Source organism: Vidua macroura, chromosome 4, assembly GCF_024509145.1.
Source record: "Vidua macroura isolate BioBank_ID:100142 chromosome 4, ASM2450914v1, whole genome shotgun sequence".
Lineage (NCBI taxonomy): Eukaryota > Metazoa > Chordata > Aves > Passeriformes > Viduidae > Vidua > Vidua macroura.
In genome coordinates, this window is record NC_071574.1 from 4,666,609 (window position 1) to 4,688,128 (window position 21,520).

A 21,520-nucleotide genomic window follows, 5' to 3' on the forward strand; every position below is an offset into this window, starting at 1 on the left:
ATGTATATGTATATATGTGTATTCTAGCTGATTTCCTCCAGCCTAAACTCTTAGCACTGCAACTCTCCTGCTGCATTGTTGCAATGGCTTCTAATAAATTAGTTATTGTTGATGAAGAAAATTACTTTCCTCCAATAAATATTTTTTTTTTTTAGGTTATAATCTCTGTCTTCCTGAATTTGGGCCATGTGAGTGAATGAAATCACCATTAAGAGTGTAGTAACAGTAGATAAAAACTCAGTGATCACCAAAAGTTAGGTCATTTGTTGTCAGTAGTTAGCTAGAGGGCCACACAGGCTTTCCTCTGAGTATTCACAGAGACTCTCCCTCATCAGTTACATTAAAGATTTTTCTATTTTTTCCTTTATGGCAGATCATATAGCCTATTACTTGTTGGCATTATCCATCTGGTTTAAAACCCGTCGGATGCCTAAAGTCAAGACTTAAAGGAGATGCCTTGGCTCTCACCCTGAAGCTGATGTGCAGCATAGCTTTTCTCAAGATCCCCTTGCAAATTTTTTTTTTTTACAAGTAAAAATGAGGACCTTTAGCTCTGAAAGACAAAAACATTATCAGCTCAAACAATGCTGACTTTTCCTGAATTTTCCATTTCACACTCTTAGCAAAAGTTCTTAGGTTTTATATAGCAATCTTACCTTACTCGGTCCTCAGAATCTCCAAATGTTTTCTTCAGGTTGGAAAGATCTGGGTAATAGGAAGCAGGAGGAGAAATAACCTCTAGGACTCCAGACTGGACTTCTCTGGGGAAGCTGGGAAGAGAATCCTAGTGAGACCCCGTTCCTCAAAAAGACTTTTGAGGGCAACCACAGAGAGCAGCTTCCCCAAAGTTAGGTCTGATCCTCCAGAAGTGGAATTCACAACTCTATCAAAGAAATTGACTGCAAATTTGGATCCAAGAAGGGGTCTTTAACAACTATCAGAACAGACAGGTCAGGAACTCATCCAAGTCTCAGAAAACACTGGTGAGAAGCGTGTCTCAGAAATCCTGCCCCTCCTGCATCTGTAGATGCTTACTAACAATCCAGAGATAATTGCCAAAATGCAGCAGTAGTTCACAACCAAACCCACTATCTAGAACAACTCGCAACTGTTCCCCCTTGCATGAGAGCTCCCGGTTTCCTTGCCACTGCTCCAACTCTAATTCTATTTCCTAAGCAAAATTATACTGTCCCACAGCAGGAATTTAAAATTGAGAGTCTGGGTCTAGTCTCCACTCCAAGAATTAAATTTTCCATTTAAAGAGACATTGAAGAAATGTATAACCTACTTTGGGAGCCAAACCTGGAAGTCAAATCTCCCCTTTCCTCCAAAAACCACAAAACAACCAATCAAAAAATCTAAACAAAAAACCACCAGCCAAACAAACAAAAAAAAAAAAAAAAAAACCCAACAAAAACAAACAATCAGGCCTCAGGTACATAAATTGCATCATTTTAAAACCCCAACACAAAACAGGTAGAATAGAGGTTTCAAAACTGAGTTTCTCATTTCCTACGATTCGTAAACAAAAGATAGCATTAAAAATTAAACATATCAGAGGACCAGCATTATGGGAAAAAATATCAATCTTATTGTGTAACCCTGACAAAGCAAATACTCTGCGGTCATTTTCTTCAAAAGCCATAAAGCAGTAATCTCTGAGTGTTTAAATTGCTGTAGGTATTGTACCTTGGCAGTGCCAAGAAGGAATGCCTCTTCCCTTTGTCCTTGTCCCCTTGTACTCCCCAGCTGAGCTAAACCCTCTGAAGGCAGGAAATGATGAACATTACTTAGCTAACAGCCTCAGTATGAGGAATCTTCTGGGGGGAACCCACGCACAAAGCACAGTCTGGGAAACCCTTGAGTGAAGGAGGATGTGCAGAAACCCTCAAATGAGGATGAAAAGGTCAACTCCCCCAGGGATCTTGCTCAGGAAAGATAAGAGCAAGCAGAACTGCAGTGGGAACCAAGCTTCCATTTGATACCTCTAAGGTTAATTTGGCAGGGCAAAGACTACCCATCTCATGTAGCCCATCATGTAGTAGCATTTAACATTATAAATGTAATCCCATTGCTGTCCCAAGCCCATTGCCTTCCTGAAAAATAGTTTAAAAAAGGAAACAAAGAGGCCTGGGAAAACATGGATGTGTTGTGGCACTAGGGGACCTAGCTTAGTGGTGGCAGTGCTGGGCTAATGGTTGAACTCCATGGATCTTACAGGTCTTTTCCAGCCTAAGGAATTCTGTGATTCTATGACAAATGCCAGATTACACTGCAGGGTTGTGTAGTCAGTGGGGACCTCATACATGCAACCTCATAAATTGCATCATTAATTTGATGTGGGGAAAAGACTTAGGCTCGAGTAAATATTTATCAGACATTTAAGCTGAGACCTTGACTGGTTAGTTAAAGCCTATTTATCAAATAAGAAATGAAAAATAAATTGATATACATACTTCTATTCTCAATTTCACAGTGTGCTATGTGAAACCACTTACCTGGTTTTAACACTTTCTGCAACACTCTTAACATACTCTGCATCCACCTGAAAAAAAAAAAAGAAGGGAGGGTTTCATTAAAAGTCACCCATTTTTGTATTAAACATCACTTTGTAGGGAATATATATATGCAAACACTTAAATTTTTTCCTTCCAAACAAATGTGGTACGTTACAGCAGCATTTCTACTGAGGAACAGTATGGGCTTTTCAAGCCAACCAAACTTCCAATGTAGCTCACTTTTGCTTCCAGCTATCTCCAGCTGCCATTTCTGGCACTTTGTTTTTCACTGCTTTTGCAGAAGACCAGGCTATTTTCTGGCCAAAATTCTGTTCAGCTCTGCCAGTAAAGCACAGCCATGTAATTATCAGTAAAAAGAGCTGGTTTGGGTTAATAATCCAAAAATCACAAAAGAGGCCTAAGGCTTATGAGAAAAATCACCTAAGCAAAATATCCTAAAGCCAGCAATACTTAAAATTTTTATTTAATTTCTTCCTAATATAACAAACTTACGGCTCTTTGTTTGAAAATTTTGAGGACATTCATTACTGCTGTTGTATAAAAGTAACAATGTTAGCGTGCCAAACGTATCTGTTAACTACATTAAGAGTGCAAAGTTTTATTCCTAAAGCAACACAAGAACTGTCTTAGGAGTTCAGATTTTTCTTTAAATAAACAAATTGTTTTATATATAATTGTTATCAATTATATATTAAATTTGTGATAAGTAAAAAAAAAAAAAAAAGTGAAATAAAGAACTGTGGTAAGGAAAAAAATACCCAGAACTTAAAACTCACTCTTCGTCAATAAGTTACTCAAGCTTAACCCATGATGTAAACATTCACCTTGATCTTTTAAAACTTTGTGGGGAAAAAGGAAGGTGTGGATTCATGACCAGTGAACCCACCTGCCCTCCTCTCATAATAAAATGTTCTTATCACCTCTCAGATCAGCATGGTTATCTGCTGCAATTTACTGCATGGCTGAAAAAAATGGAAGCTGTGAGAACATGACTTTTGGGTTGGGAGAAAAGGGACAGTAGGTCTTACAAAGGCAGTTTAATCCTAAATTGGCTGATATGGGCTTTTACTACAACCACAGCTTGTGTTCAAAGTGTCACATTAGGACTCTCCACAGTGGGAAACCATTCAAATGTCAACCCTTAAAAACTCACAGAATCCTCTGAAGTCCTGTAATAAGAAGTTTACCTGAATGGCAGCCAGGCAGAGTTCATCACTACCAGGGCTCTTCCTTGTGAAATACCAACTGCAAAGTAAGTTCAGCTCCTAAAAACTGTGCTGAAGAGGAACTACAGCCAATAAAATTGGTCCTCTGTGCTCATCATTGTGACCCAAACAGAAAAGTGGAAGTCATGGCCAAAATTAAAGTGAACTATACTGTTTGACACTTTTACCTGCAAAAGTGATGACTAAATAATAATAAAAAAAAAAAAATAGCAAACTGTAACTGTTGATGAATACATGCATGAATTTAATGCTGTCTATGGAAGGACACAGAAATATGAAGAATAAATATGAAGCCTGAATAATTGCACAGTCATTTTACCTACTAAAAGCTATTACTGGCTAATTCCTTTTTGCAGCTTTTTTTTTTTTTTCTGATGTAATCAAGATATTTTTGAGTGAGGGGAAAAAAAAAGCATTTATCCTTAATATCTTACCTTAAGCACTGTTTACTCTCCCAAACATGTTCAAGGCTCTGAACAGTTTTCTTTTGCATGGGAAATGCCAAAACACATGCAGAAGACTCCAATATGTCAAGATACTTTGCAAGATAGATGTTATCAAACCAGCAGATAAATAATTTGAACATTTGTTAGACTAAGTTTACTTTCTTCAGGTTCTATGGCACTTTTCTGTGGGGGACTTACATTTCATTCTGGAAGCAGAAAACCTTACTTTCAGAGATAAATAATGAGTTCATATGGTTTTGATGGAAAATCTGATCCAAGGACTGTGTTGGTAAATATAATATGACTTTTTACCCTTTGATCACCTACATTACAGGTTTCTTTTCCCACATATGAACACTGAGGCACTAACTGCTCACCATCTCCTCCAGCCCTGAAGAAATCCCTCCCAAAGGCCAAGCTAACAGTATTTTGCACTATTACATTTAGACATAAATCTCCATATTTTCTATCAGCATCCCGCACCTTTCCATGCAAACTTACCTCTGCTATAAAGATGATTATTATGCAGTCCTTCTTTTGCTCTTCAGATAGTTGGTACAGTAGGGAATGCAATGTATCAATCAGGTAATTTTGTTTTTCCCTTTTCACTGTAGGAATACCCATCACCAGGGAGACTGCAAAGAGAAAATGTCTCAAGCCATGTAACTTTAAGGGAAACTGAAATCACATTTTAATTCTGATTTGATGTGACTGTGAAACTTGGCAACAGTTAATATTTCCTTAGCACTGTGACAGCATTTGCTCTACTACCTGGAAGGAGAGATACCTCCAGCTATGTTTAGTTTAGAGACACCTGTGTCTGTGTTATAAACACCAGGTCTACACTTGGGAACTTGGAGATACCACTCCCTCTGGCAAAGACGTAGGTGTTTGCTACTGAGACTCAAAAGTGAGTATTGCACTACCCTAGTGAGCAAGTTCTCATAGGAAGTGAATGCTGTGTATTTCAGAAAGGAATCCAACTCAAAAATCCTTCTGAGCAGTTTAATTGATATGCATCAATGGTTTTCATAGCATCAATAACAATAAAAGAACTAAGATGTTACTGTTATTAAAAATAAAGGAACTGAAATTGTCTCTGGCAAAGACTCCACTAGTAGCAAACCTGTGCTGTATTACATCATCAGTCCATAAGCAGGATGTCTCTTTTTTCATTAGTGTGGGCATTACTTAAATCAGCACCCAAGCATAGCTCGCTAAACCTGTGGAATCTTAGTCCTTGCAGGTGGTTTCTATTCACCAAAATCCAAGAAGGCAGGTGAGGAAGCAACAGTTTGAAATAAACCAGTATTTAAAATAAAATAAAAATAAACCAGTAGGTGCAATTAGTGACTTGCTTCTAACTTTAACTTCCATGCCAGTGTCAGCTCAAAAACCAAAGTGCCAATGTTCCTTCCCGTTAAACCACTGGGGTTCGTTTCATTTCATACATTGAAGGTCAACCTGTACTTACTAAACTGCAGTCTTGCTACTGTGATTTTCCTGTACAAATAAAAGAAGGTTAAACATATTCTTTTATTAGTGACACTGATCTTTGGGCACTCCATTGAGAACTCCAACACTGGATCACATTGCTATAACTACACTTACTAATAAGTAGTCTGTAGAAAATTATCCATTGTCATGAGTATGGCCCAGGGTTTGGGGATGTTTTAGTTAAATCAGAAACACTGCCAATGTTTCTTCATACAAAATCACTCCAGAGAAAAGTAAAAATTTCAACAAAATACAAAACTCAGCAAAGTGGTTGACTAGTTTCTTCTTTGCTTACTATTTTTGCATGTTCCTTTTACCTATCACATGACACTTCGGACAACGCATTTAAAATTTGTATTATAGTTCCCTGTAATTCATTATGATTTCTACAGGTGCCACCTCATTCCTCATGTGGATGAAAAAGCTACACTGAAGTTATATTAATATCCTTTAAATGATCACATCACCTTTCCCTTTGCTTTTCACATTGGCAAACTGAATGCATTGTAAATTCGCCTTGGCTTCCTCATTCATAGTGATTTTGTGGGGAAAAAATGTCAGCTACTGCATCTTAGCCATATGAATATATGATTAAAACAAAAAAATCTTATTTTCCAATTAGGATTATTGCTATTTCAAAAGGTTTTCAGAATACCTTGAGATAAAGACTTGAAATAAGGGTGGGCATTTTAAAAGCACTTTTGCTACTGCCATTAAAATTCATTCAGCTTGGCAACATTAGAAAGTTAAGGGAGAAAATCCATTCCAAACTTTTGAGTATGCTTCATTTCTAGAAATTAATAAAAAATATAAACATATAGCAAATAGAAGCCAAACTTTATTTCCTACCTCCAGTTCTCTGTTGTCCAAAAATAACATTTGGGAAAATTGCATCTTCATACTCTCGAAGGTGAGGGAGATAGTAGTAAATATTTGTAAGAGTCATGGGGTGTTTTCTGGGGAGGTTTAACTCTTTCCACTTTAAATCACCTTAAAGACACAAAAACCACAGAGATCCACATAAAATAAAAAGCAAGCAGAGAAGCCTATTTCTTCACCTGTTTTGCTCAACTGAACACCGGCCGATTACCACACACCAGGTTTTTCAATCAGAACTATTCCTCAGAAATTATTATATGTCATATATATTACATTATATCAAATTGAGAATTTCCCAGTACAACTCCTTCCCACTCAGGTGGTGGTGCAGAGCTCCAAGCTTGGACATCCTGGGATATCATCTGTATTTCCCTATGCCTGCACACGTGCAGGATTGAGTCATCTTAAAACACAGTAAGTAGTTTATTTTAAAGGCAGCAGTAAAAAAACGGTTTGGTATTGTTTTTTTTGTTTTTTTTACATGGTTGGCAAACAATTTTTAAATGAAAAGAAACACAGATTCTGATTAATAACCTTCTTAACTATTTCATAAACTTAAATGCTTTCCCCAAAAAGTAACACAAGGTGGTTTTCACAGCTCAAGCAAAAGTTCTCAGTTTATAAAAAGTCCAATGGTAAAAAGAATGACCACATACAGGCTTTTAAAAATTATTCAAGAAACAAAAGACTACAGTTAAGGGAAAAGTAGGGATTTTATTTTTCTTTACTACTTTAACATAAAGATGAAAGCAAAAGAACATTTATTGACTGGGATGGAAAGTTATTTTTCCCAAGAAATGCATCTAAAATAACTCCCAAAATTTACCACCCTTCAAAGTTAAATACAAGTATCATAAAAACCATAATCAACTTTATTCACTTAGCTTAGCATAATAAAGGCAGAGGCTTATTGAATGGGCAATAATTTAAGCATTTCAACTTCCAAAAGATACTCCCACTGGAAATTTGGTCTAAAAAGAGATTTCCTATCTTACAGAAAATACTAAAAAAAAACCCCAAGCAACCATATAGATCTGCCCAGACATTTGTGTATGAGAGAGAGACCCACAAGTCCTTCCACACTGTTAAACCATTAAATATACTGGAATTTTGCTGCATAGAAACCACCTTCACAACTTTTAAAGGACTTTCCTCCTTTATTTGGAAGTGGTACCTATCAAATACTGGGCAAGGGAGTTTAGTTCCATGGACTACAATAAACCTTTCAATTTTGGTTGTATAATAAAACATGGCTGGAATGGGAAGCAGAAGGGTAAGTAAAAATAAAAGGAAAAATATTCAGCAATTTTAAGAAATATCTGCCTTAAATCCTGTGAACTGACAGATTGAATACTTTCTGAAATTTAGCTGGCTCCAATAAGAACCAAAAGCAGGGGGAAGGGGAAGCTGCACTCTCCTTTACTGCTCTTTTGTGCATTAGGCAGTAACTCTTTGCCCACAATATGTGGGGTTACTGGAGGCTGACAACTATTCTAAAGCTCCTAAGGCCACCACCCTGCCAATGCTCAGCCCTTTGTTTACACACTTCTGAACAGTCAATCAGTATCAGATAAACAGACAAAAACTGCAGGGGAGAACAGGAGAAAAAACAACTCTGACTATACAAAGAAGAAATGCACCTCGTTCTTTCTTCTCCTGTAACAGTCCTCGTTAATTCCCCATTTTAGTCTGATTATCAGCCTCCTGCACTGAATGAAAATAAGGATTGTTAAATGGTAGTTTTCAGTCACACCCAGACGCTTTCTGAAGTTGGGGGATACTGTGAAATGCCTCCAGCACAGAGATGCCTCTTCTAGTTTCCCTCCTCTCCCCAGGGAAGAAGCTCTGCCAGTCTCAACAGGGAGGAAAACAGATCCTGCACAACGACGTAATTTATTTTGGGTTACAAAATCAAACTGCCAATCTATTGCATGTAACTACAATGTGCAGACAGACAGAGATGTACAACAGTCTGTAAGGCAAGGTAACAAAAAAGTTCAATTAAACAATGGAAAGAAGCCAGATTACTAAATTTTACATGTTGGTGTCCTAAAAAAAAAAAAAAAACAAAACCACCACTAACAAAACAAAAACCAGAGAAAACCCCTACACACCTGTGTGATTTTTTGTCATGTTCATTCTTCTTGCAAATATATGTTTAATTTCATCTAGGGCACTGCTCAGTTCGTGTGATCTTTTTTTATTTTCCTTGTCAGCATACAACAGTCTTTGCTGAAGTTCCAGCAAGTGGTGTTGGTACATATCCAAGTCATTTCCTGCAATAAGAACATAATTTATTTTCTAAAAGGTGATTTATGATGGAATGAAGTTAAAGAATAGGAGATGGTCCAGAAGATCACATCAACTAAGTGCATAAACAATAATAAAGTTTATTCAGGAGAAGAAGTAGTCTGGAAGAGTATTAAGAAGGTAGAGTTTAGGGAGCACAGCTGGGTAAAGGTAAGTTGGAGACAAAACCAAGAATACGAAATCCATAATAAGGAAAAGGTCTGTGAAAGACTGTGAGTTGCAGGGGAAGGTGCTACATTCTTCACCAAATAAAAAATTGTGATGACCCTTTTCACAGTGAAAAGTATAATTATGTAGCGGCTTGTTGGTGTTTCAAACACTACTAAGAATAAAACAGAGATATTAAAAGCGTTCAGTCTTCATCTCTGAGTTACAAGGTGTCTGGAGTACACTAAGAACTATTAATAAAGATTGTTAATATAAAGCAATACTTCAATAACATCACCCCTTTGCAACAGAGTAAAGGAAGTAGAAGAGGACTTCTGCCTCATTTTAAAATGTTTTACAATGCTGCCTCTTTTACTGGTTTTGTTGTGGTTTAGTTGGTTGGGTTTGGGTTTTCTTCCAGTTAAATGCCATTACTTAGATGACATATTATCCCATGCTATTTGTGGGCTGTGCTAAGTTTTATCTGTGGCAGCTCTCATTTTCTAGGACCCACCATTGTCTCTCTGGAAAAGTGAATTCCCAGGGATTCTAACCTGTAAAAGACACGGCGAGCAAAATGCAGATGTAGCGCAAACTTGTGAGGATTTGCAGAGGTGTTTCAAACTGGAATTGGTTTGCACTTTGGATAAACAGGGGTTTCTCTGCATTAAACACAAGTCCTTAATTTAATCATCAAATGTGTGATTGGAAGACTGAAGTTTAAAACATCTAGGAAGAAAGTGGTTAGAAAAAAAAAAGTAAACATGTGATGTGTATTATCATTATTTACCTCATTAAAATTTTAAAGGATGTTTAATAAAATCCCATAAAATGAATGCTTCCTAAAGTTTTTGACACTCTTAAAAATGTTTTGACTTGCAAGAAAGGCATTCATATCTATGAGCATGTTATACTATGGAGCTATGAACATAAATTTAGCATTGCTGAAGGGAGGGGAAATCTGGATTATTTCAGCTTCATGCAACAAGACACTTCTATTTGATTGAAGTAGGATTCCCTAAGAAAATTGGAGAATAAATTAAAAAAAAAAAAAAAAAAAAAAAAAAAGGAAGGTCAAAACAGATGAGTCTCTCTTTAAACAATATAAAATTGATAAAATAGATTAAAATAGATATCAAATTAAAAATCTGTCACAAGGCGTCAGGCTTCAGAGCTATGACCCCAAACAAGCTAAATTTTTTGGCATACCTAAGAAGATCCCTTTCATCAGCTACCATGTAGGAATACACTTTCTTGTTTATGCTATTCTTTTGTAGCTGTATTTCCAATGCCATAATCCAATCTTTAGGTTTTTTTTTTTTTTCCTTTAGAATGTATATGAATAAAATGAAAACAAAATGTTTAAGCTGATTTAGGTGGCTGACAGATAATCATCACACCATTTTCATAGCAAGAAAGGGATTCCAGATAGAAAACCAGTACACGTAAACGTGGTGGAGATTTACCTCGACAAATTCAGAACTATAAGCTAAAGATACAATAATGGATGTTTCTCTTTAAATTCCAATTTATAGAAGGAATTAGTAAAGAAACGGCAGACGAATTATAACATCATAGTCCTTCTCTTCATAATTCTCTCAGCGAGTCAGTGTGACTCAAAATGACCAGTGTCACCACTGGGCTGACATTTTGGCAAGCACCAAGTAATGGCAGCTGTATTTGCTTACTTACAGGTGAGCCTACCAAAATGTCACAGGTGTCTCTTGGAAAGAAAATGTCAACACTCAACTATCATTGAATGCACCCAAAGAAGCTGGCATTTGTAATCAGCCTTATCTATTCCTTCAGGCCAGAAGAGGGAAACTACATTTTTAAGTCTTTCAGAATTGAACCCTCTGTTCAGTCAGCAGAACATGATTCTTAGTAATCACTTATCTCATTTGTTTTTGATGGCTCAGGAAGCAAGGGTTTGACACAAGGAACATGATCTTCACTCACCCTTGGTGAAGAATGAATTTATTATAAAAAGATAAAGTTTAAAATAAACATTAAATGTTCTAAATTTCACTAGAGCACATGGGAATAACATTAACTATTACTAAACCTTTGGCAAAAAAGTGTGTTTAGAAAGCATTATGAAGCTAAACACCCTAAATATTTCAACAGCCACTGAGTTTAAATGGACTTGTGTGTGTGAGCGTGTGTGTGTGTGTGTGTGTGTGTAAAATGCACTTTCAGCATCTAATGATCCACAGAGAACTAAAACAGCTGCTTGCAATAGACTTCTTAGAAAGACACAGGGCATTTTTACAAATACAGTGCTTTCTGACAAGGAGGGTCAGGGAGATGGAGCTTTGGGTACAGCATGAAAAACTCTCTATGTCAGGCAACAGCCTGACCTGACTTGGCAGTGCCTTGTCTAACAATGGTTCCATCAGCAGCAAGGAGTGTCAGAATAAAACCAGAAAAGAGCAAGATGAGGACCTATGGCAAAACTACAAAAAGCAAATGAAGGTAAAGAAGGCCCTGCAGAGAGAACCCAACAAATGAGAGCTGAGTAATCAGCAGTTGTCGGAAGTTCAACAAGTGCCAGTGGCAGATTCTGCACGTGGGATGGGGCAGCCCTGGATGTACTGGGGGACAGAGTGGGCAATGAGAGGCTGGAGAGCAGCGCTGTGCAAAGGGCCCTGGGGGTCCTGCTCCATGGAAAGTTGGATGTGAGTCAGCAGTGCCCTGGCAGCCAGGAGGGCAGCTGTGTCCTGGGGGGCATCAGGCACAGCATGGCCAGCTGGGCAAGGGAGGGCATTGTCCTGCTCTGCTCTGCTCTGCACAGGGGCCGCCTCAGCTCCAGCGCTGGGGGCAGTTTGGGGTGCCACGATAGAAAAAAGACACGGAGCCATTAGCGAGTGTGCAAAGGAGGGGTCTGAAGGGAAAGCCTTATGAGGAACAGTTTAGGCCACTTGGTCTGTTCAGCCTGAGAAGACTGAGGAGAGACCTCATTGTGGTCCTTGTGAGAGGAAGTGGAGGAGAAGTGGAGGGGCAGGCATTGATCTCTTCTCTGTGGTGACAGGACCCAAGGAAATGGCATGAAGTTGTGTCAGGGAAGGTTTAGGTTGGATATCAGGAAAAGGTTCTTCACCCAAAGGGTGGCTGGGCACTGGAACAGGCTTCCCACATCACCAAGCCTGACAGAGTTCAAGAAGCTTTTGAACAACACTCTCAGACACATGGTGTGACTATGTACAAGGCCAGGAGTTGGACTCAATTATCCTTGTGTGTCCCTTCCATCTAAGCACATTCTGGGATTCGATGTAAAGGCTTCTTCTCCCCTTGGTGAGCTGAAGATGAATCACTCTGATGGGCTTAGAGTAGTTCACTGAATTTCCTTTCTAAGAAAAGTCAGTGGGGCCACACTAGCTACAAGCCATAGGAGCAAAAAAAGACCCAGCCACCTCCCAGGCACAGTGATGGTACTCAAAAGCTTTTGCAGTGAATTTTCAGCTCTACTTCAGCTTTCCTCTGACTGTTAACTACACATTGGCATATATACCTGTGGATACTGTAATTCTAGGACAGCAACATTTAAAATGGTTTTAAATGCTCTCTTGTGTTATCTCCTAATAGTTACATTTTATGTATATAAAACGTTCTGCACTGCAGATTGAAACTGTTTAGAAACAATACCAATCTCTAAAGCCAATACTCATTCTCAAAACCGACTGATTATTTCTCTTAGCTCCATACACATATGCTTCCTGTATGATCAAAAATGCTTCCAGTCTCATTAACAATTTCTGGCAATATCTAAGAGCTGTGGAACAATTCTTCACTATCTCCTCCTAGCACTCAAACAGAAAAGAAAAAAGGAGGATTTGGCGTGGCAGAAAGGAGGGAAGAAAACACTTCAAAGTCTAGCAGTGAATCTTGTTCCTATTTCTTGATTTAGGTATGATAAGCTAAATTGCTTATCATACCTAAACACTGTTTCTTTTAGAAACTGAAATTTGGCTAATGGCCTCCTTAAAAGAAAACTATATAAGCACACTAACTGCAAAAGATCTTGTCATACTCTGTGCTTGGAACCACTGCTCACTGTGCAGGTTAATGAGGCATATTAAACCACTGAGGCATGCATTGCAGTAATAACTGGCTGTTTATTATCTCTCCATAAGTGATCTGAGATACCTTTCTGAATCTTGTTACATGCTTTGCATGCTCAGGTTTTGTGCTCTCTAAGTAAGGAAGGAAAAAAAAAAAAAAAATCCCCAAACAATGCCTCTGTCTCAGGTCAGAACAGCGAGTTCTCAGGCAAACACTTAAATTCAACAACGTGCATTACCTTTAACTATTTTGTTTAGTCTTACAGCACAGTGTTATTTGTCTCTTCCAAAATGTCTACTTGCCTTTGACAGTGTCCACATCAGGAGCTACAAGGCAGTAGAGGGACTTTGCATTAACCCAGGGACATCAAAGGAAAGCACTGTGCCAGCAACTTGGAAGCAGAGGAGATAGGGTTCCTCTATTCCCATACAGAGCATACTGGGAAGAGAATCACAATACTTTCAATATTAAAACAAACACATGCCTTACAGACTTAAAGGCAGATCAAAGCTGACAACTGGATCTTAGAAACTCACAACATTGTCTAATGAACATGGACTCAGTCTTGAGTTTGGCACAGAATACTTTTTACTGAACAATTTACATACTGTAAGTGAAAATAGATAAGCAAACTTGTTTCAAAGAAAATACAACTTAAGCTCTAACAATATTTTCTTAAATGTTGGCAAACAATCCTCATTTTAGATTCGAGTCTTTTTCTATATTGGAATGCACTGAAAAGTGATCTTAAAACATTCAGTCAGAACATCACCATATAGGAAAGCAATATTATTAAAATAAGTGAAAAATTATAGAAATTGAATGGATATCGTATGGTGTTTGGCCATAATTGGTATACTTTGGTTTTGAGGTAGTACTCATTCACTTCAAGCAATTGCTATTGCTTTGTTCTGGTTGGTATTTTAAATATTTAAATATTTTACTTCTCTTCCTGAGGTAGCAACAACTACTAAATTATTCACACATTTAGTTAAATGCCTAGCCACCAACTAAGGTATTTCTCAACAAAACCCTGCTCCTCAAGACTCAGTGTACAACTCTAGGAAAGCATGAAGGTCATATGATTGCACTTGTCTAAGGTTATGATGAGACACTCTACAGCAAACAAAGAGAGGTCTGAAATGCTCCCTTATGCCTTTCTCTACAAAGCTCAACAATAACTGGCCTCCTTTTGTACCACGAGATTTATGGCTAAGTTCATCTACTCTTTAGGCACAGTCCTGCCTGGAGTAACAGTAAGAAGCAGCAGAATCTTCATTTAGTAAATTACATGGGTTGAAGCCAGTAAAATGACACAGTTTCTAAGTCTTTTTTTTCTAAGTATTTTTCTACTACTTTTCTAAGTCTTGGATATGAATTTTGATATAAAATTTTGGATCAGTAAATACTAAGCTTTAAGTGGACCATTTGAGGCTGTTGTATGTTGGAGGGTTTTTTTAATGCCAAAATGCAGAACTGCACAAAGAAACTGAGTAAGCAATTGATAGACTGAAAAACTCTTTCCTTATCACACTGTGCATTTCAGCCACATCCCAACTGCACGTTGAGGCAAAACCCGAATGTGCAATAGCCTTTGTTTGCTCTCAGTGTCACTGGAAGGAAATGTACATATGAAGGGAAGATGTAGCCTACCAGTCAGCTGGGACAGCTGGGAAAGGTGGTGGTTAAACACAGCCTAGCAGTCCTAGAGAAGACAGGAAGATTGGCTTCTGCATGTTGAGAAATCTGGATAAGCTGCATTGGCTGAAGTGAGAGCAGTGTAATTCAAGACTTCCTTATCAAATCTGTCAATTTGCCACTATTTAATTGAACCTTTGAGCCAGAGTATGCCAGTTGGGACTGGACAGGAAACCTGCAAAGAGCTCCGTCACAAATGACAGAATCTCCTGGGGACCTGCACTGGGCTGCACAGCTGAAACAAAGCATAACACCACAGGCAGAAGATGAGAAGATGGAAACACAAGAAATGTGTAATCATGCTGTCTGGACTAGCATGTACATTACTGTATTTCAACTGGGGAAAAAAATACTTTCATCAGAAATACCTCCTTAACCCTTTGCAATGATGAAACTTCCTCCCGCCCTCCAATTTGTGGAACAAATTCAAAATGCAGTTTTTAAAAAAGTGATTGATGAGCCTTACACACACTTCTGTGAATGTAATCGTACGAGCAGTTTCTCTCTTGTTCATCCCACCTCAAAGGAATAACTAAAGAAATTCAGGTTTCACAGTGTTTGACACAATGTGTATACTAACATGCCTAGGTCCTTGTGACATCATATTTCAGCATCAGTTTCTCCTAACTTCCAGGAAAAGCTTACTTTTAATTTTCTTGGACAAAGAATCTCACAAATTTAGATAAAGAGGGCAGTAAAATGTTACAAACCAATTCAAAGAGACTTAATCTTGTAACCCTTGAGAGCAACATGAAGAAGCACTGCCAAAATAGATTATCTGTTTTACCTCGTTGCTGTGACTTACAAAAATTTTGCTGTTATTCAGTAAAGACACCAAAATTTCTTTTTCTTCAGGCATACTCTTTCCTCTGAAGAAACCTTATGTAAGTTCATAATGAGTTTATAATGTGGTTTTGCCTTCTGTATTTCAGGGGGAACAATTACTGCCTCCTGACATTTACTTTATCGTTTTTATATACCTGTGGATTTTTTTTTATGGACTAGTATTTATGTGGAAGACAATAGCTAAAACTATGAGAAAATCACTACATATTTTGTAAGTTGTATACAATTTCTCAGAACTCCAAACCTACATAGAGGGCGATTTTGTGAGAGCAGAAAATTTTGGTCAGGTGAATTAACAAATGAATTGTGACTCAGTTTCACAAGCAGAAACCTCTGCATCATCCTACCAACAGCCCTCCCTATGCTCAGCTACAGACTGTTTGTGTTAGACAGGTTTGGCTTGGGGCCTGGGGAGGGACCAAAAAGTTCACAGCAAAACCACACAGGACATGGAACAGGAATTGCTGCAGCAGCCCAGCTGACTGCTCACTAACAGCCCTGCGTTCACAAGCACTGCAGTGGATGCTGAAGGAATCACCACACTACTTTAGACACAGCGTTTGCTTTCACTGAAGATCTGAGAATTACTTTTATATCTTTTTTTTTTTTTTTTCCTGGCCCCAAAAATATCAGCATATTTAGTATGAAACCTTTGCTTATATTTATAAAGCAATGGAAAAAGTGACTATAAAAACATCTTTCTAACCATAGTTAAAATATACACAGCATTGTCCACAATAACAGAAGTCTAGTGATTGTGGTAGATTCTGATCTCTTATTTTTAAGTGAATGAGCGAGTAGCATCTTCCTGCTATGCCAGTTTGAGTTATGTGTACTTGATTTTAGTCTCACAACTCCAAGTCAATACTCAGGCTGCACATAATAATCAGAGCCAATTATTTACTGCTGTCATTGACAGTAAACACATTTCAACTCAAATCTCTCAAGCTACCTTTATTATAAGGTGTTTAAAGGTCACTTTAGCTTAAAGGTGACTTAAGGTTCTGATTTTTATTTGTACAGAATTTAGGACAGAGCCAATATCTGATTTAAACTTCTAATATTCAAGGGCTGAAAGGCTCTGAGACTGCAGACAAACTGAAGAATATTTTACATATTTTTATATTATGGAAATACTTAAGACCTGGTGCCCTGCCCTAGTTTTACAACACTTATTTATGATCTCAAAATCACTGCTTTCCAAGAAACAATTAACTAGACAGAAACCTGAGGGAATACTACAGACTACTGCTGCTTAGTGTGATAGACTGCAGTCAAAAAATCAATAAACATTTCAATGGGCAGAGCAGAGAAGTTAACAAAAGTTAGGGGAGATTTAACAAAGGTATGATAGAAAATGAGCCAGAAAACATTTGACAAATGGGAAAGAGGGAGGGAGAGAGGGAAAGAGGGAGGGAGAGAGGGAAAGAGATGGGAGGGAGTTGAAAAGCTGCAACAGTACTCACAGTAACTGGTGGGCTAAGTGGAAAGGGCATTAGAAAAGAAAATACACATCATAGTTTGAGAGGCACCAAAAGTGAAAATTCCTGTGGTGCTCTAGGCATGACAATGGAGAGCAAATTCAGTGCAGAAGGAAAAAAAAACAGAGGTTTAACAACATCTAAAGAGATATGTGCCTGTTTTGAAGCAAAATATTTCTTTAAATATTTATTTAAAACCATTTTCTTAAACAAATACCCTGTGACAACAACCGAACATTAGTGGGTTTGCTCCCAATGCTTCTCTCTCTGTAGAAAAAAGTAACAACCTTTGTTATTGTTACCTATGGCTGGCTGTTCTTAAGGTTTTCTGGATGAGTAGAAGGCTTGTCTTCTAACACCCCTTGGGAGCAAAGACTGTATTTTCAGTAAAATAAATATAATACAAAGTCATTCACCACGTACTGCTACTTTCTCCTTTAGGTACTAATATTAACTATTTTATTTACACATTTGTGAGATTTACTAAGCTTAAGAAAGTCTAAAGACTACATATTCACATATGCAATGATAAAAGTTTGCTAAAAACCAGGTGCAAATAATAGTAATTAGGAAAATTATACCAGCTGAGAGGAATTAGTTACTCAGTTTACTGTGGAGGAGGAGCCAGCTGTGGAAAGAGAAGTTAAGACAACACATATACACCACAACACGTTATCCCTCTTGCCCAAAACAAACAAACAAAACACAAACAAATAAAATCCCAAAGCAAAACAGCCCAGTATGGAATGTCATCAGATAGATGTCAAAAATAAAGCGACATGAAAATGTAATGTCAGTAACGAGGAGTCTCAAAACATGAACCACAAGATAACACAATGGTAACTGCAGACTGGACAAACATTTTCATTCTGACATCTCTTGGATCTCAGTCTCCCAAGATTTTTCCTCATTTTTCCCCCCTCACTCCTAGCAGGAAACATAAAATGTTATATGGTAAACAACCATATAGTTGACCTAAAAGGCAGCAGGATCAGCACTGCCTTGACTCTATTCAGTATGCCATTGTGGGGCCAAGATCTCTACCACCACTTTTATTTGTTACAGGAATAATCAATATAAACAAGTTATCTGCTAGCTGGAGTTGCGTTCATCCCAGAAATTACTAAGTGGTTTATTCTAATTCTTCTGCACCTATAAAACCAAACCTATTATAAAGGTGTATGTAGGAAGCACTCCGAGATCCACTCTCTTTCCCTCAACCCACTGGAAAATACCATCAGTTTTATCTTTCCTACATTGGCTCAGAGAATCTTAGACGTGGCTTTCTGAAGATCTATTTGGCACATGCCACCTACATAAGCTACTAAAAAGATAGTGTATAATTTTAAAGTTTAGAAATAAAATATAAAAATTCAGGGTTTTTTTTCTCTGTGTTCCAGGCCTGGAAATATGCACAGGAAAAAAAAGTGACTGTACATGAGGCACAAATACAATTGCAGGATGGAAAATGCTACTTTATCCTCCCTCAACAATAAAATCAAACCGCTTCAAAAGTGACAGCCACAGCAATCACGTTTAGATTTTTCTTTCCATCCTAATGTAAGATGCTTGTTAGAAAAAGAGTTGAAAAAAATAAAAGAGGGGAAAAAAAGAGGAAAAAAGAAGAAACTTTTATAGTTTCTTAAATTTAGGGTTGTATTTTTAATAGGGCAAGCATGGCCCAAGGATCCAATCCTGCAAGCTGTTTCGCCAGGCTGTGCCTGGCTGCAGTTAAACCACGACCCCGTGGGGAACAGGCGAGACCCGCACTCCCAGAATTATACGCAGCCAAGCCTCGGGGGCAACACAGGTTCCTTATTTCCCCAGCACGTCCGGAGAGCCGAGCAGCTCCGGAGCTGCGGGAGGGAATGGGGCGACCCACCGCGATCCCCGGCGCAACCCCGGCCATGCCGTGCTCGGGCTCGCCGCCGCACGGAGGGACGGAGCCGCACGGAGGGACGGAGCCGCACGGAGGGACGGAGCCGCACGGAGGGACGGCCGGGGCGACCCCACTGCCGCCGGTAGCGTCGGGCGCGGCTCCGGGCGGGCGCAGCGGGGCGGGAGCCAGCGCCGCGCTGCCCCGACGGCCCGGCCGGAGGGGCACAGCAGGTACCACCGCGCCCCCCGCCCTTCGCGCCCCGCACACACGAGGCGGGACGCGGCGCCCCCGCCCGCCCGCTCTCACCTCGGCTCCCCTGCCACACCGCGTACCACAGCAGGGGGAAGGCGGCGCCGAGGCACAGCGCCGGCAGCACCTGCCCGAGCCGCAGCCGCATCTCCCGCGGGCGCTGCCCGCAAGACCCGCACGCCGCCGCCGCCTTCGTCCGGGCAAGGCGGGCCGGGCGTGCTCTCGCCGCGCTGCCCTGCTCGCCCCACCCCACCCCTTGCGCGGAGGGCCCAGCTCTCTCGCGGCACAGCGGCGTTCCCAAGGAGCGGGGTGTCCTCGCTGCATTTTGCGTGTCCCTACCGACGGGCGCCCGCTCCTCCTGCCGCCCGGCTTTCCCCCGGAGACGCCAGCCTCGCGAACGAGTGCCCACGCCAATTCCCGCTGTGAAGAGCCCTCCCCTGCCCTCAGCTTTCCCGACGCTCGGACCCACACCGAAAAACCTCTTGACTGTTCAGGACAAAAACGTCTCAGCACGTCGGCAGGTGCTGTTTAGCCCAAGTCATAACAATGACAGGAATAAGATGAATGTGTCTTTACAAACAGGTGCTGTGCATCTGCTTGTAGGTAGGGCCAGAGACTTGTAGATAAGGAAGTAACGAGAGAAACTACCAGTTTCAGAAAATGTTACTAATTGACAGGGACTACTGCTCAGCCAAGGTCATGCTTAATTCCTGAACTTCGAGAAAAAGAATAAAAACTTGATAGAACGATCTTATGCAAGGGGTGGTGCATGTTAAGGGAGACGTGTAGTGGGCGGATCGGGAAGTCTGTACCTTCCAAGTACCTCAGCCAATGGAGAAAGAAAGAGGGATACGTGGCTGGGAAAATTAGGATAATAAGGGGGCTGTGTCCTCCAAAAATTTGAGAGACCCCATGGAAAATGCCTCATGGCCTCTCCCTTTGTCCATGAATAAAGTTACAGGACTCCTCTCTCTCCTTTTTGGACATAAACCTCTCGTGGCGTGATTATTTTCTGCACAACATGGTAATGGTGAACATTATTTTGCTCATTCAAAACCAATGGGGCATTTGTTTGCATATTGCTTATAAGATTGTATCAGGAAGCCGAGCTGTGTACAATTAATACACACATTTAGCACAGTCACAGAGTCAGGTAAATAAACCAAGCTTTTCAGTTCACTTTTAAAGAGGAAGGAGGGCAAGCAGCTGCAAAATCTAACCTGATCAAATCTAATGGTACACTGGTACCTCTACCCTGATAACAGTATTATACTTCAGTCATTGTTCCTTGCTTCACACGTGCCTTTCCATTTAGACACACACACCCGTTGCCTTTTTAGGTCTTCAGCAACCTATAAGAAAACAAAAAATTAGAATAGATGTTCAGAATACATCTTCTACAACACAGTTTATAAAGGGAACTACCTTATCTACCAAGGTTCCTGGAACCACTTACAGCAACATAGTTCTAATAGAACCACCTATATTTTATAAGCAAAAATGTTCCTCCTCCTTATACTCGATTAGCAGGTATTTAGTGGCTTTTGCTTTGACATGCTCTCTACCTGCTCACAAATCTATCATTCATTCTACAGCTATGATAAAGACAATATGCTTTCCCATTCTGTGCTGCAAACTTGCAAAGGACAGCTTCAGAAATCAGATTGGGCTTGGGTACCTCTGAAAAGCAGTAAGCTTTTTGCTATCTAAACTGTTCTCTACTTCCCTAATGTATTACTAGCATATATAATTCATTACCTTATTTACCCAGAGGACACAGTAATTTAGATAATTTGTTTTCTAAAAATATGCTTGTATTATTAATACAGTATCTCTTCTTTTCTTTTCTCTATTTGCTTACTTAACAATTTACCTCATTTTGTACCAAACCCCCAAATCATTTTGTGTGCAAAATGAGTGGTGTGGTGCAAAGCAATGCCAAATCCTACAACAGTTGTGTCCAGACACAGGTGTGCTGGAGTCCTAATGTCAATGCTGCCTTTATGTGCCACTCTTTATACTAACAACAGTATAACTCTGTCCATTTTGGAAATTTTAGACCTCACAAATTGTATACTGCGGCTCTGGCAAGGTTAGCGTGACCTTCCTGTGTTTGAATTATGATGTGGATGGATTTATATATCTGTTTACTAATTAGTTTGAATTATAAATGTTATTATTCATTAAAAATGCAGGAGACTGGCTAGTAGCCTCCATCAGTACACACATGAACTAAAAGTCTCAGTGTGGCTCCATAAATTACTCTGAAGCTTCAGGTTAA

General features: G+C 39.4%; 1 protein-coding gene across 1 annotated transcript in view; it reads right to left on the reverse strand.

Annotated features, from left to right (window-relative positions):
• MGAT4D (MGAT4 family member D) overlaps positions 1-20,478 on the reverse strand; it is a 33,515-nt gene extending 13,037 nt beyond the window's left edge. The window contains exons 1-6 of the mRNA XM_053975687.1: positions 20,460-20,478; positions 8,682-8,843; positions 6,538-6,678; positions 4,693-4,826; positions 2,499-2,545; positions 657-770 (exon numbers count right to left, since the gene is read on the reverse strand). Of these exons, the coding sequence (XP_053831662.1) occupies positions 657-770; positions 2,499-2,545; positions 4,693-4,826; positions 6,538-6,678; positions 8,682-8,829 (584 nt within the window). The 5' untranslated portion in view covers positions 8,830-8,843; positions 20,460-20,478. The remainder of the gene's footprint in view (positions 1-656; positions 771-2,498; positions 2,546-4,692; positions 4,827-6,537; positions 6,679-8,681; positions 8,844-20,459) is intronic.
• Positions 20,479-21,520: the final 1,042 nt, after the last annotated feature.